Consider the following 12851-nt stretch of genomic DNA (forward strand, 5'->3'; position numbering starts at 1 on the left):
TTTGTCCCAGAGGTGTCTTTCTCCTCCAGCTCCAGAATCAGAAAGATTGTACAGAATAGTGAAAATCCATGCTAATGCTGCCAGTTCCCAGACAAGCGTGTTGTTAATCTCCAGGGTTATGATGATGTATCTCAGTCCATGTATTTCAGACCAGGTGAAGCTGGTCAGGGCCATCAAGGCCAATTAGTGCCCTCAGGGCCCTAGCAGCAGCCTCTCTGCCCAGCCAGGCACATGCTCACACTGATCTGGGATCAGGAGGGACTTGCTGCTGAGTGACTACCATGCTATAAGGCACTAGTGGGATTTTATGGGGCGCAGAGCCAGAATAGCAAAGTGGAAAGGGATATGACAGGAATGACTTAGGGCTCAGGGGCTGACCAGCCCCAGGGACTGATCTAAAAACAAAATGGGTGAAAAATGCTGAATGCTTTCAGGTGTCACTTTTCTGACTTACCTGTGTGCATGTTCTAGCATGTGAGCTACAGTTACATACATAAACAACACTTCTGAAAGTGTTAGGGTTCTTTACTGAATTGAAAGCCTAGGGTTTTCTTCCTTTGAGGAAAGCTCTGGCTGCATCTATATGTGAAACTAGTGTCGCACCTGCCACTTTTCTAGAAAAGCTGTGCTAGCCCAGTACCTGATGGAGAAGTGTCCATAGCTTTATATGATGCTCTGGATTTTCCAGGTGAGTTAAATCTCTGCCTAGTGGATTTCTTCATATGCGTTTTTTCCAGTGATGGTGACCCTCCTGTGGTTTCTTCCCTGCTGTGTTTCTTTCCAACCCCCCGAGCCGTCATTTCTGCAGGTGACACACTGCCCCCTGGCAGCCAGAGCGCCAGCATCTTCCCCGGGCTCCCGGTCCTGCAAAGAGCATCTCTGCTGAGGAGTGGAGACCGTATCATCTGTGATCGCTTACAAATGGTCCCACAGCACCATTTGTAACAATGCGCTGGGTGAGGTAATGGGGGGGGAAAGGGGTTTCTTAAAACGTTTTAAAGTTGCTGTCTTCAGTATAATTTGGAAAAGGTGCTCCTTTCTGCTTTCCCACTCAGGGTGCTCCATGCTGCTAGCCAAGATTTCCTGCCACAGGTATCATGAGCAATAGCAGGGGGATTAAATGAGCCTTGTCATTTTATGTCATAGAACCACAGAATCATATTTTGGCCTGAAATGGTCCATTAAGGTCATCTAGTCCAACCTTCCCCTGCAATAAGCAGAGACATCTTCGACTATGTCAGGTTACTCAGAGCCCCATCCAGCCTGACACTGAGTGTTTCCAGGGATGGGACATCTTCCGCCTCTCAGGGCAACTTGTTCTGGTGCCCTCATTGTAAAAAACTCTCCCCTGTATCTAGTCTGAATCTCCCCTCTTTTACTTTAAAACCATCATCCTTTGTCCTATTACAACAGACCTTACTAAAAAGTCTGTCCCCTTCTTTCTTATAAGCCCTTTAAGTACTGAAAGGCCACAATAAAGTCTCCCTGGTGCTTTCTCTTCTCCAGGCTGAACAACCACAACTCTCTCAGCCATTCTTCATAGGAGGAGTTCTCCAGCCCTCTGATCCTCTTTGTGGCCCTCCTCTGGACCCTCTCCAACAGGTCCATGTCTATGTCCTTTAAGGTATTGCGTGTGGCACTGTGTTTGATGCCTAGGCTCAGGCTCTGTGTTTGCAAAAAACTTGGCACCTCTTTGGGTTGGAAAATTAGGGGCAAAAGTGAAGTAGTTTTCATCATCTCTTTACCTGCCTAGTGTTATGAAAAGTTGCCCATCAAGAAAATACCTGCATCCCAAATACTGTGTTCTGTGGCTTAACAGTTACAATTGTCACCTTCCTATATAAGGCTGCAACCGAGGGACCTGAAGCCTATATCCAATCACAGCCATGAGGTGATCGTCTCCTTTCCTCCTTGTTCCCAGGCCCGTGGTACAGAACCCACACTTGGGCTCTGACAAGTAGCTGAGAAATAACGAAATAGCCACCAGAGGGCAACAATAATAACAGTCAATAAAAAATTGCAGTCATCAGCCTCAGGAGGTCAGACTCTTTCTACCTGTGCCCTTTCATACTTTTCTCTTCCGGGGAACGTATCCTTCAGGTGATTTCTGCAGCCATTTGTGTTGGTAGGGGTGAGTACCAGTAGGAAGGACAGTTTCTGCTTGGTGCACAGGACAGATGTGGCTCATGTCAAGGCTGGATAGGAAGATGCCATCAGCTCTTAGACTGCCTTCCAGCAAGGCACAAGCTGTGCTGGTGACCCCTCTAAGACATCTGTTTGTGTTGGTGATTGACCTTTTTTGAATTGCTATACAGAGTTTCATCCAGAGCCTAATGAATCATAAGGCTACCACAGGGGCTGTTAGAAGGGGTAGACAGGGGGGATTCTTCCTGATGTAACCTCCCCTGCATCAAGCTAGAGTTTGGGTTCAAGCTCTCCAGCAGTCTCTGGTACCATGACCAGGATGTTCCCAACACCTATTTAGCTCTTTGCTTTATTCTCACCTCACTACCCTTGCTGGGCAGCCTTTGCTGGCTTCAGGAAGATGGAGTGCTGTCTGCTTTCACCTGTGCTCCTCCTCACACTGTCACCTCCAGCCAGCTCAGGGCTGGCATGTCTATCAGGAGCTGTTGACAACCCGGGCTCATCGTGCTAATGAAAACAGCACCTGCTGCCTCATATAGATGGTGGGTCACCAGAGAAGCCAGAGCCTGAGTAAGTGGATGGATACTGGATCTCTGCCAATGGCTTCAGGCCAGGGAACACAGAGGGCAGCACGATTTGGGGGAAGGGGGAGGGAAGGGACATGCTGGGATACTCCTGCTCTGCTCTGGGTGCAAGGAGAGAGACTTTTCAGAAGAGCAATTGTATCTTCAGTGACAGGTCAGACAAAAAGACTTGGGAGGAAAGAAGAGACTAGAACAGGATTAGCACAATAAGTTAGCAGAGGTGCCCTTTAAAGCGATTTGACTATTATTTTTCTTTAAATTGTTTTTGCTCCTGTATATTTAAGTTTCTCTCTCCCTGATAAGCATCCCACAGCTTGTCCAGGCTGAGCCGTGGAGAGTTGCTGGGGCAGAAACCGAAATCAAAGAGGAGAAGGAGAAGGTTACTGTGTCACAGGTGTACCTGTAGGAACAGGTACATCATTAAGTTTCAAATTACCTGGGAGGAAGCAGGAAATTATATAAACCAAGCAATGGTCTTAGCTACTATCCCTTGTCCTCCAAATTCCCTGAAGACTTTTCATTCTCTAAGCTGAAACCACTGGGTGGGAAGGGAGCATAGGCACTCTCTGTGCCTCACAGGGCACCTGGGCACTTGCCTAGGTGTGTTTGCAGCATCCTCTTTCAAAGGGCAAACTGTGATGCAGGGAGAAGAAACTATCCTGTGTCTGAGGGGGTGTCATGTGAGCTGGCCACCTGTATCCTTTTCCCAGCCTCTGCAGATGAATCCATATGGGAACACCGATGTTTCTCTTTTACTAGGGGTAGGTTGGTTTACATCAGCTGCCAGTTTGTCCTGTTCTTTCCAGTCTCTGCATGTGGGCTGTGTATCTTCTCCTATTCCCACTTCCACCTACAGCAACCAGCCTTCAGAGCTGTAAACATGGCACTTCTATAGCAGACAGAAGCATTGCTTAACCCACCAGCAAAACGTAGTCCTCTCCTGGGTGAAATGTGGCACATACAGACAGCAATGATATGCAAGATTTTCTGACAACCTATAAGCAAAGGGGAAGCATGGGAAGCCAAAACACAAATGCAGAGAATGGTTTTTAGGCAGTGTAGTGGTGCTGATGTTCTTTTGCTCCTGAGAAGGGCCACCAGCAGTCAGAGCTTTGGAGACTTGTGCGCTCTGTGATATCATGCTGGTATGGATTAAATAGCATACTTGAACCAAAAAGCATGTGGCAGACTCCCAACTATTGGTTTCTAATACCTTAATCTGTCTCCTCTGGAAGAGGCCCGTAATCATTTAACTGACTGAAGGACAGATTAAATGACAACTTGGGAGTGGAGAAGGGAGAGCAAAACTTACCAAATCACTGAAATGTAGCAGTGTTACCAAAATACCCAACTTTGAGCCATAGTGAGGCAAAAACCTTCAGAGGTGGCTGCAAGAAGCTGCTTTCCCAAGCTGCAAGAAGAAAAGCCATTTATCAAAAAAAGGCCTTTCTTATTTAATGAAGTAAGGGATATGTACGGGTAGCTACGCACTGAAGAGCGCTATCAACAGGAGAGATGCTCTAGAACATCCCCAGGTAAAATCATTGGAATTTAGACAGGTGACTACAACAGATTGTCTTTAATCAGATTGCATTTTTATTTTCCTTCTCTTCTGTGAAACTCCCAGATTGCTACAACAAGCACAACTCCTTTATGACTTCCTAGGCAAGGAGCCTGAAGAACACAGAAGTCTACCACAATTCTGAGTGTACCAATACATCCTCTGGTTCTAGGGATGAACAAAAACTGTGTGTGTTTCTGTGTGGGATTTAACACAGCAACTCTGAAGCAAGGAGAAAAACAAACATTAAGAGGGATTTGGAGTCAAAACACTACCAACAATGTATAAAAGTTTATTTTATGAATACATTAAACTATTGTGCGCAGCACATACATATAAAAATAGAAGCAATTTCACAAATGATTGGACAGTTTTGTGTTTCTTGCAAATTTACAGTCTCAATTGTGAGTCCATATTGAGTCAGAATATGAGGTATATTTTAGTGAAAAAAAAAAAATGCTGTGAGAACTTTGGCACCATTTTACTGTGCAAAATAAAATCCTGGAATTGAAATAGTTAGTGAGGTATACAAAAATTGCTCTGCTTTCCCACTGCGGGTGTCTGCATCTCTGCATGTTTTGGGAAAATTACATTATTTAAGAATATAATTCAGTGCAAGCCAAGACTGTTTTCTAATGGAGGTGGATTAGGTCTTAAATTATTATGGGATTTGCCTAAGAAGAAGAAACCTTGAAAACAGGTATCATCAACTCCACGCAGAATCCCATGTGCAAAATATGGGTAAGACAGGCTGGTGTGGGGCATTCAACAGCAATGCTTTCAAAGCTTGTATTCCATATCATGACTCTGCATTAATGCACACTGAGATGATATATGCTCTGAAAGGGACCACACAAGAACTGTCAATAACAGGTTCCTAATCTGGCTCTGATTTGAGAAGCTCCATTACTTTCATGAGTTTTCTTTTACATATCCATGGAACTATTATTTCAAAGAAAGTTTTGCTTGAGAGTTCGCCGGACTATGCCCATATTGTCTCCATAGCCCCCGTATCGTGTACATCCAGCTTACAAATAGTTTGTTTAGGGTTTTTTTTTCCTCTGTGCCAGCTCAACAGATTTATCCTGAGGTGTGGAAAATGCTTGGTGGTCTTCCTAAATCCTTCTACTCTCTTGCAGGTAATAATGGCCTGAGAAAAAGGAAGTGGAATTCAGCTACTCAAGATTGAGGCAGAACAGGATCAGGCCATTTCCCAGGCAAGTTGCATCACTTCTTGAACACTGCCACAGTGCATTCTGCTACTGTGAGCTGCTACTAGGCTGCTTGCACATCGACCTTAATGCGTCAATATGTGCCTTAACTCCTCTCCTGAAAGCAGCTATGCATTCACCTCTCTCAAAGTATCATACCCAACTAGTCTAAAACTCCAGAACACTCCCATACTGCGCTATTTGTGCTGGAGGGATTTCCTGACACAGCTATCACTCCTGGCAATGGCATCTTTCATTGTCACTTCTGATAATGACATGATTCACTCTCATATTAGTCAGATTCCTGGCACTGGAAGACCTTTTTTGATTTCAGTGTTGTCTTCAGTGTTGGTCTGGCTGGCACTGATATGCAATAAGGAAAAGGAAAGTGGTGTAAAGAGTAACTCAGTAGAGTGGCTGGTGGGGCTTTCCAAATGCCCACCAAAACTGCATCCGCGAGGGTCTGCAATTCTTAAGAACAAGTTCAGCCTGGCAGGCTGCGTCCAAACAGACCTCTTGTGACATGGTCTACATTTTGTTCTTGCTGTTGACCAGTATGTGCAAAATGGAACCAGTGAGTCGAATTCTCACCTTTTATGCCAGCTATCCCATTATTTGTCAGTACTGGCGACAATAAATTACCCTTGACTGCACTGGTTTAAGAGGGAACAGACTTCATCCTATCCTAAGGACACTGGTTTAAGCTGTAATCAGAAACAAACTTGTGTGTCAGCATTTAAACTATGATTTCTTCTACATCCATGTACTTTTCAATCCTTCTTCAAACTTAATTTCAAAGACAATTAGGAATATAACACAAGGATACAGGTTACCAGCTAATGTACTTGAGCACAGCTGTAGTCTTCCTATCTGTACATCTGGAGACTCTAGGTTGGTGTCTGATATCCTCCAAACTTTTCTCTGACCCTTTCTCCCTACTCAAACCATTCTGCCTTTTCTCTTAAAAATGCACATCTTTCCAAAACAAACTGCTGCACACCTTGTGGATGAACAAAGTGTGCCAACTTGGTTTCTGTCTGCTTACTGCAAGACCAGAAAATGAAGAGTAACTCCTTTCCTTCGCCATATCCAAAGCGTCCCGTTCATGTACTGTAAGCAGTATTCCATTCTTCTTTTCTTGTCATTTACACTGTGATCACCACTTACACTTGAGCAGAACAAATTCAAGTATAAATTACACAAAAGGAGCTGGAAAACTGTATCCTCTTCACAAAACAATTGTCTTGATAACTTTTCAGAAAGCGTGGCTGTAGATGCATTCTTGTAGGTGTGCTCTTTGAGCCAAATCTTCTGCAACTATAAACTGTAGTCTTACTAGGTTGGTTTACTCCAGCTGAGGACCTAACCTTGACAGTGTTTGTCATGCATGTCAGAAGGCTCAAATTCATCATGAATAGACACCTCCTGCAAATAGAATGGCATGTCAAGGCTGGACATAGCCACATTTTGGCTGGACGTGGGAGATTATCTTGCACTCAGATGTTCACTTCTACAGCAACGTGGTCCATCTATGCTGAAAATGCTCGTGCTCTGACATTGCATTGAATCTAGTTTCAAATTTAGGAGCACGCCATCAGTGCAGGAATCCCAAGGCTTCTGGTAACTAACATTTATAGTGACTATTGACTTAGGACCTCTTAAAATACTTTTTCAAAGGCACAGAGAATGTATCTTCATTGGTGATCTGGAAAAAGGTTGTCAGAATAGTAAGGCAATGTTATGCATTATGTATGGCTTCTAGGAGAGCTTTGGAGAGTATTTCATACAGCTTGCTGTGCTGTCTTTGAAATGGATGCTTTGCAAGTGACAGAAATTGGAATTACAGCACAAATTCCTTTACCCCAACACAGGAAGACATACTTTTATAGCCTCCTTCTTCCTCTGTTATTCATACTTCATTGAGGTATGACAGAGAAGAATCAAATACACTTAAAGCAGTAAATACAAGAAAATTCAAAGCGCAGAAGTTTTCTAAAATAACCCTCTGCTGGAAGCTTTCATGAATTTCATACATTTTATAAAATGCATCCTGCAGACCAGTTCTAATTCTTAGAGATTAACAAGGTTCAGCCTAAATGAAATAGAGTGCCCTTAAATATTTATGTTCTTTTATGTGTGTATGCATATAAAGGCACCTGGGCATCTAGAGGTTGGGATGTTTGGTTCATTAAAAGTATGCAATTACATAGGTACACACTCACACATCCCATGTCTATATGTATACATATGTATTTATGTTAATGATGTACACTTTTGTATTTGAGGTGGATCCCAACTAGGCTCACAAAATGTCATTCAAAATCCCCAGCTTCAAATACATTTTGCATCTGAGGACCATCTGTCATTTATCCTGTGGCCCTTCCTAAGGGAAATTGATTGCAGATCTTCGTTATGCCGACAAGTCCATGTGAGAAGACCATGGAGAGAATCCCTTCATAGACAGAGGGACTCTGGGAGTAGGCAGTTTGCTTGTGTAGAAACAGTTGTGGAATTGGCATCCTAATGATCAATACGATAGATTGAGGACTTTAGAAGACAGGATGCAGTGTGTAGAAGGGGAGGTGCAGGCAGATATTCAGATGGAGTGAACTGCTTGAAGCTCTGATGAGGCAAAGTCCTCTGATGATTTGGCCCATGATATGTAAACAGCTCACTATGAAAGGTTATTTTCTGAGGTAATTAGTATTATTTAGTAGATAATCTATGATCAATCAGATGATTACCCACAGCCATTTTGTCTTCCAAATACTTCCTTTGCAATTCAGCTTGCATTTTTCTCTGTTCAGCACCAAAAGAGGCACACAGCCATGTAAAATTTGCACAGAGTAGAAGAGAAGTAGCATCCTATTACATATGCTATGTGATGAATCTAGTACAAATATTTTTATCCAAATATACACATAGATATATAGATTTTTTTTTCAATGAACAGTATAAATACTTTACCTGGGAGATTATTCCCATGTGCAAAATGAAATGGTTTTTCCTGGGATTTAATCTTCAGCTTTGCCCGTGTTCATATTCTCGGTAAAAAGTGGGTCACTGTCATAGCAGGAGAAACCTTGTTTCCTCTCTTCACTCTCCCATGTTTGCTGAGTGCTATGTAAGCACCACAGTAAGCATTTGATTCATATGAGTTGTAGTTATTAGGCAGCAAGGTTTCTTTGAATTTGCACTCATCTTGGAAAACAGCCTAAAGAATAGGAGGTGGGGAAGAACAAAGCAGGTACAGTAAATATCTCAAGCAGACTCAAGTAATTTCTCTTACTAACGTTAGTACAGAAGAGCCTGTTGCAGTGTGCAACAGGTGGTGCCGCAGTGACTGCATCCAACAATAAATCTCCCTCTTCAGTGCTAATTTGGTGTCAGATGAACCCAGATGCCACCTGTCCAGATAATGGACTGTGCACTTCCTGTGACAGATCAAGTTAATTCATCATAAATCATAGATTTCTTCATTTTATTTGCAAGCAATAAAAGCAATAGTTTCTGCCAGCATCATATTGTTTTGTCCAAATGATGAAGCTTTATTTCATATCTCCCCTCTGCAACAGGTCCTTTAATCTATAAAAGAATGACATGCGAGCTGTCAAAACCTTCAATTCTCATCCAGGGAGAACTTTTTGCTTGAATACTGCTATTTGCTTGAATAAGCCATTTGAATAAGACCTCAGATCTGCCCTAAATCTTTTCTCTAAATCATTACTGTTACTACATTTAGCTGCTAATAAGATACGCAGAAGGTTCTAAGCCAGGAAAACAGTTTTATTTTTCTTCATGTCACATCACATAAATCCAAGGATAGGGAGTTATCTGACAGAGGAGGTGCAAGCACAAGCAGGAGGCATACACAGAGCACCAAGGAAATTTAAAGAGAAAACAGAATAATCATCTGACATTAAATGTTTGGCACACGAGACACCACCAGTGCTGCTCTATTTGGACTTCTTAAAAAGTCCATTCAAAGCTTGTAAGAGTTTAACTTAGGGCATTGCATTCTGCAAGGGAAAATGCACATCTCTTAAAGCTTTTAAAAATGTCTTTGAAAATCATAGAATCACAGAATGGTTTAGATTGGAAAGGACCTTAAGATCATCTAGTTCCAAATGCCCTGCCATGGGCAGGGACACCTCATCCTAGTCTGTGTCGTCCAAGTCTGTCCAACCTGGCTTTGAACACCGCCAGGAAAATAAGGAAGGCTGGATTGAAACTGGGGGGAAAAATCAAAGGGAGCTCTGAAGACAGACCCTGCGTTTCTTTAGGAAGACCAAGCCAAGCAAAGCAGTTGGACTTGTGGCTCTTTTTAGGTGCCTGAAATCAGTCATGATTAAAAGAATATTCCTAAAGTTGAACCTTAAAATGTCTCATTGTCATTATCCGTGCGAGAAGGAATCAGTCAGATTAAGAATGGCTATGCATCATTTGCAACATTTGGTGTTTTATTAAGCAAGTGAAATGCTGTGTTGAAAGTACAGCTGTTTCAAAGGAAATGGCTTTGCTGTTTCTTGGCAAAAGAGATGAATGCAGTCAGTGCCATTCATTACTTGGAGATGGACTGCTTTTGCCTATCGCCCAAGCCCAGCCTCTTGCAAACCTGTTTCCTAACAAGTACTTTTTCTGCTGAATGTTGAGACTGGAGATGCCTTGCTCATGCCTCAGAGATTAAACTGCATTTAGATATCATAGCTAGCACTTTCTAGATGAGGGTGATGGTGATGGTATTTCAGTATGACCTGCATACCATTGTTAAGAGCTATTATTGTTTTCTCAACCTTTTGGACTGATCTCACAAAACTGGTCACTAAAATAACCCCAAGTGCATGTGTTGACTTTGTAGGGTAGACTTACTATTTATTCCTCATTATGTGGTTGTTTTTGGTGGGGGGAAGCATGTGGTCATGATTTTACTAATGGTAGCTAGTATTGATAGCTCTAATTGTGCCTCTCCTACACAGGCCTGTATGCACGCACACACGCATGCAATTGCATACCCACACACACTCATGGACACACAATTGACCTCGGGCAGTTTCGCAGAGCACACCTTTTTGCTTTATAGACAAAGGGAATTCTGCATACTATTTGCAGAATACATTAATTTTCCTAGTGTGCTCCCTCTACAATCTTATTGGAAAGCTTTAAAACAACACGCCTCTGACAGCCATGCTGCCAGTTGGACTGAATAACTGATGACACCAGGCTGGGCAGGCTCCCTCTAATTGAAAGGCTATTTTCTCTGCTTGTAAACAGAGATTTCCACAAGGAAAAAAACCCAAAAAAACCTTTGCAGCCTTTGTTTAAGCCTGAGAAAACTATTTGCACTTGTACTCACCGTTCCATACAACTTCCCTTTGCTGTTCATTGCAATGAAGAGAGCACTTTTCACACCGAACAGGCTAACGACACCTCTCTCTACAGTGGATATTTCAAAGAGACCTAAAAAATAAGAAAGGTTATCATAGAATTTTGAGCTAATCAAAGGCAATTTAGCTATAATTCACTTATTTAAAAACCTTAATGGACTCTTTATATTCACTTATTAGAATTATCTCCCTAGGAATACACAGAGAAGCTTCTAGGTTTTTTACTACATGCAATAGGATTTTAAAATAATTATTTTGGAATTGTAGTCACATGCTGTATAATTCTTTTGCTCCATGAAGCTATTTTGATCTGTCAAACTCTTGGGTCTTCCAGTAAGCAAATTATTTGTATCTAACATGCTATAATTACAAAGTGTTAGCTGCTAAGCTTCAGAGAAGTGTTTCTTGTATTTTGAAGTCTCATGTGCTACCTGAGCTGCAAAGGATTTTAGCAACTGCTCTCTACAGAAACTTCAAATCCGTATGTCTAATGCTTTTCTTTAATCTTACAGTAGCAGAGGAGCACCCATAACAACAAGCAAACCAGAAACAGCAAGCCCCAGGTGTCCTAGAAGTACTAGTCAGCTAGGATTTAAAAACCTTGCTTTGGCACTCTGAGCTCAGCGACAACCTCTCACATTCGAAAGGCAAATGAGAAGGGAGGAGTGAGGAAATGCAGCAGAGAGACAATTTTCAACCTGGTTTGTCTTTTCTCATCTGTGCAGTAAAACAGAGTAAAAATAAATTTGTCTAAGCATTTGTGACATGTTTCAGCCTGGAGGGTTCTAATGTTTATTGATCCCAGAGACTTTTAAAAGGCAACAGATGCAGCACAGATTAATAATATCAAGTAATAATATTTGCATTCTGTGAAGGGTAATTACTAGAGTTCACAGCAATTAAGTGACATCTATTCTATTTCATTTCTGGATGCAACTCACTGTATTGGTTTTCATTGTGAACTCCGCTTATCCTTCCGTCTGGGAGGATTTGAAGGTGAAACCCGATGCCCACGTTGCAGTAAAGCCTCCGCTGCCTCTTGATTCCTAGCAAATAGTCACTCTCCCAGTTGCCATCTGACTTCTCCCCTGACATCCCAGCAATGGACCTGGACAACAGAGATTGCCATCCTCTTTCCAGCAATGTGCCATTAGTTCTGCTTACAACTGGATGTGTTGAAGCAATCCCAGTTAGAAAACCCAGGAGAATGAAAGCAGGCAACGTCCAGTGAATGCTGGCTTCGCAGGACATAGTGATGAGAAGTCTTTGTGCAGTGGCCATCCGGTTCACCTCCTGGGCACGTGGTCAGAATTAATGGCCCTAAAAATACCGCCCTTCTTGGTTTTCTCCCTTCAGCATGGTGGCAGAGGCTTATTTTTGGAAAGCAAATAGAGATTGCTGACATGAAACTAAAGCCCGATTGCAGTTGAGTTGGAAGCAGAGACAGGCCAGCAGGACTCGAACTGGTGGGGACCATGTTTTGTAGATCCTGCTCTCCGGTGGGCAGCCTCAGTTATATTTGATTGACCCATCTTTATAGTGCAGAGGCTGTCCCTCCCCACATCATCACTCTGACATCAACAGCTTGCCAGAGGTAAGCCTGCCATGGCTGTAATACTAACCTGCCGTCCTCCCAGGCTGGCTGAGGTTTGATGAATGCTGTCACCCAAGACCGGAGGCAGGAGTGGGGTTTCATTGGCTGGTGAAAGCAAAGGAGTCAAATTGGTTGGGCTGTCGGAGGCCAAACAGGCAGCTTCCTTATTTAGAGAAGAAGGTGTAAAAACAGTTATGGACCTCATCAGTGAGCAATGAAAACTTTGCTGTCACTTCCTTGGTGACACGGTCACTGGGTGTACATCAGGGCAGCTCAATATCTGGGGAGAATTGGCTTGAAGTGGCCATTGCTCTGTTTATGCATACCCAGCAAATCCAAGGCCCTTTTTACTGTAGTGGCCCACGTGCTAAA

At 42.8% G+C, this 12851-nt stretch overlaps 1 protein-coding gene across 1 annotated transcript; it reads right to left on the reverse strand.

The window, feature by feature from the left end:
• Positions 1-8538: 8538 nt before the first annotated feature.
• FGF6 (fibroblast growth factor 6) lies at positions 8539-12311 on the reverse strand (the record flags this gene model as incomplete). The annotated part of the gene is made up of 3 exons (XM_080631587.1): positions 11827-12311; positions 10855-10958; positions 8539-8715 (listed from the first exon to the last, which is right to left on the reverse strand). Exons 1-3 carry the CDS (start codon positions 12164-12166, stop codon positions 8539-8541), a joined length of 621 nt encoding a protein of 206 aa, XP_080487713.1. The 5' UTR covers positions 12167-12311.
• Positions 12312-12851: the final 540 nt, after the last annotated feature.

The sequence above is a fragment of the Psittacula echo genome (assembly GCF_963264785.1).
Source record: "Psittacula echo genome assembly, chromosome: 1".
NCBI classification, from domain to species: Eukaryota; Metazoa; Chordata; class Aves; order Psittaciformes; family Psittacidae; genus Psittacula; species Psittacula echo.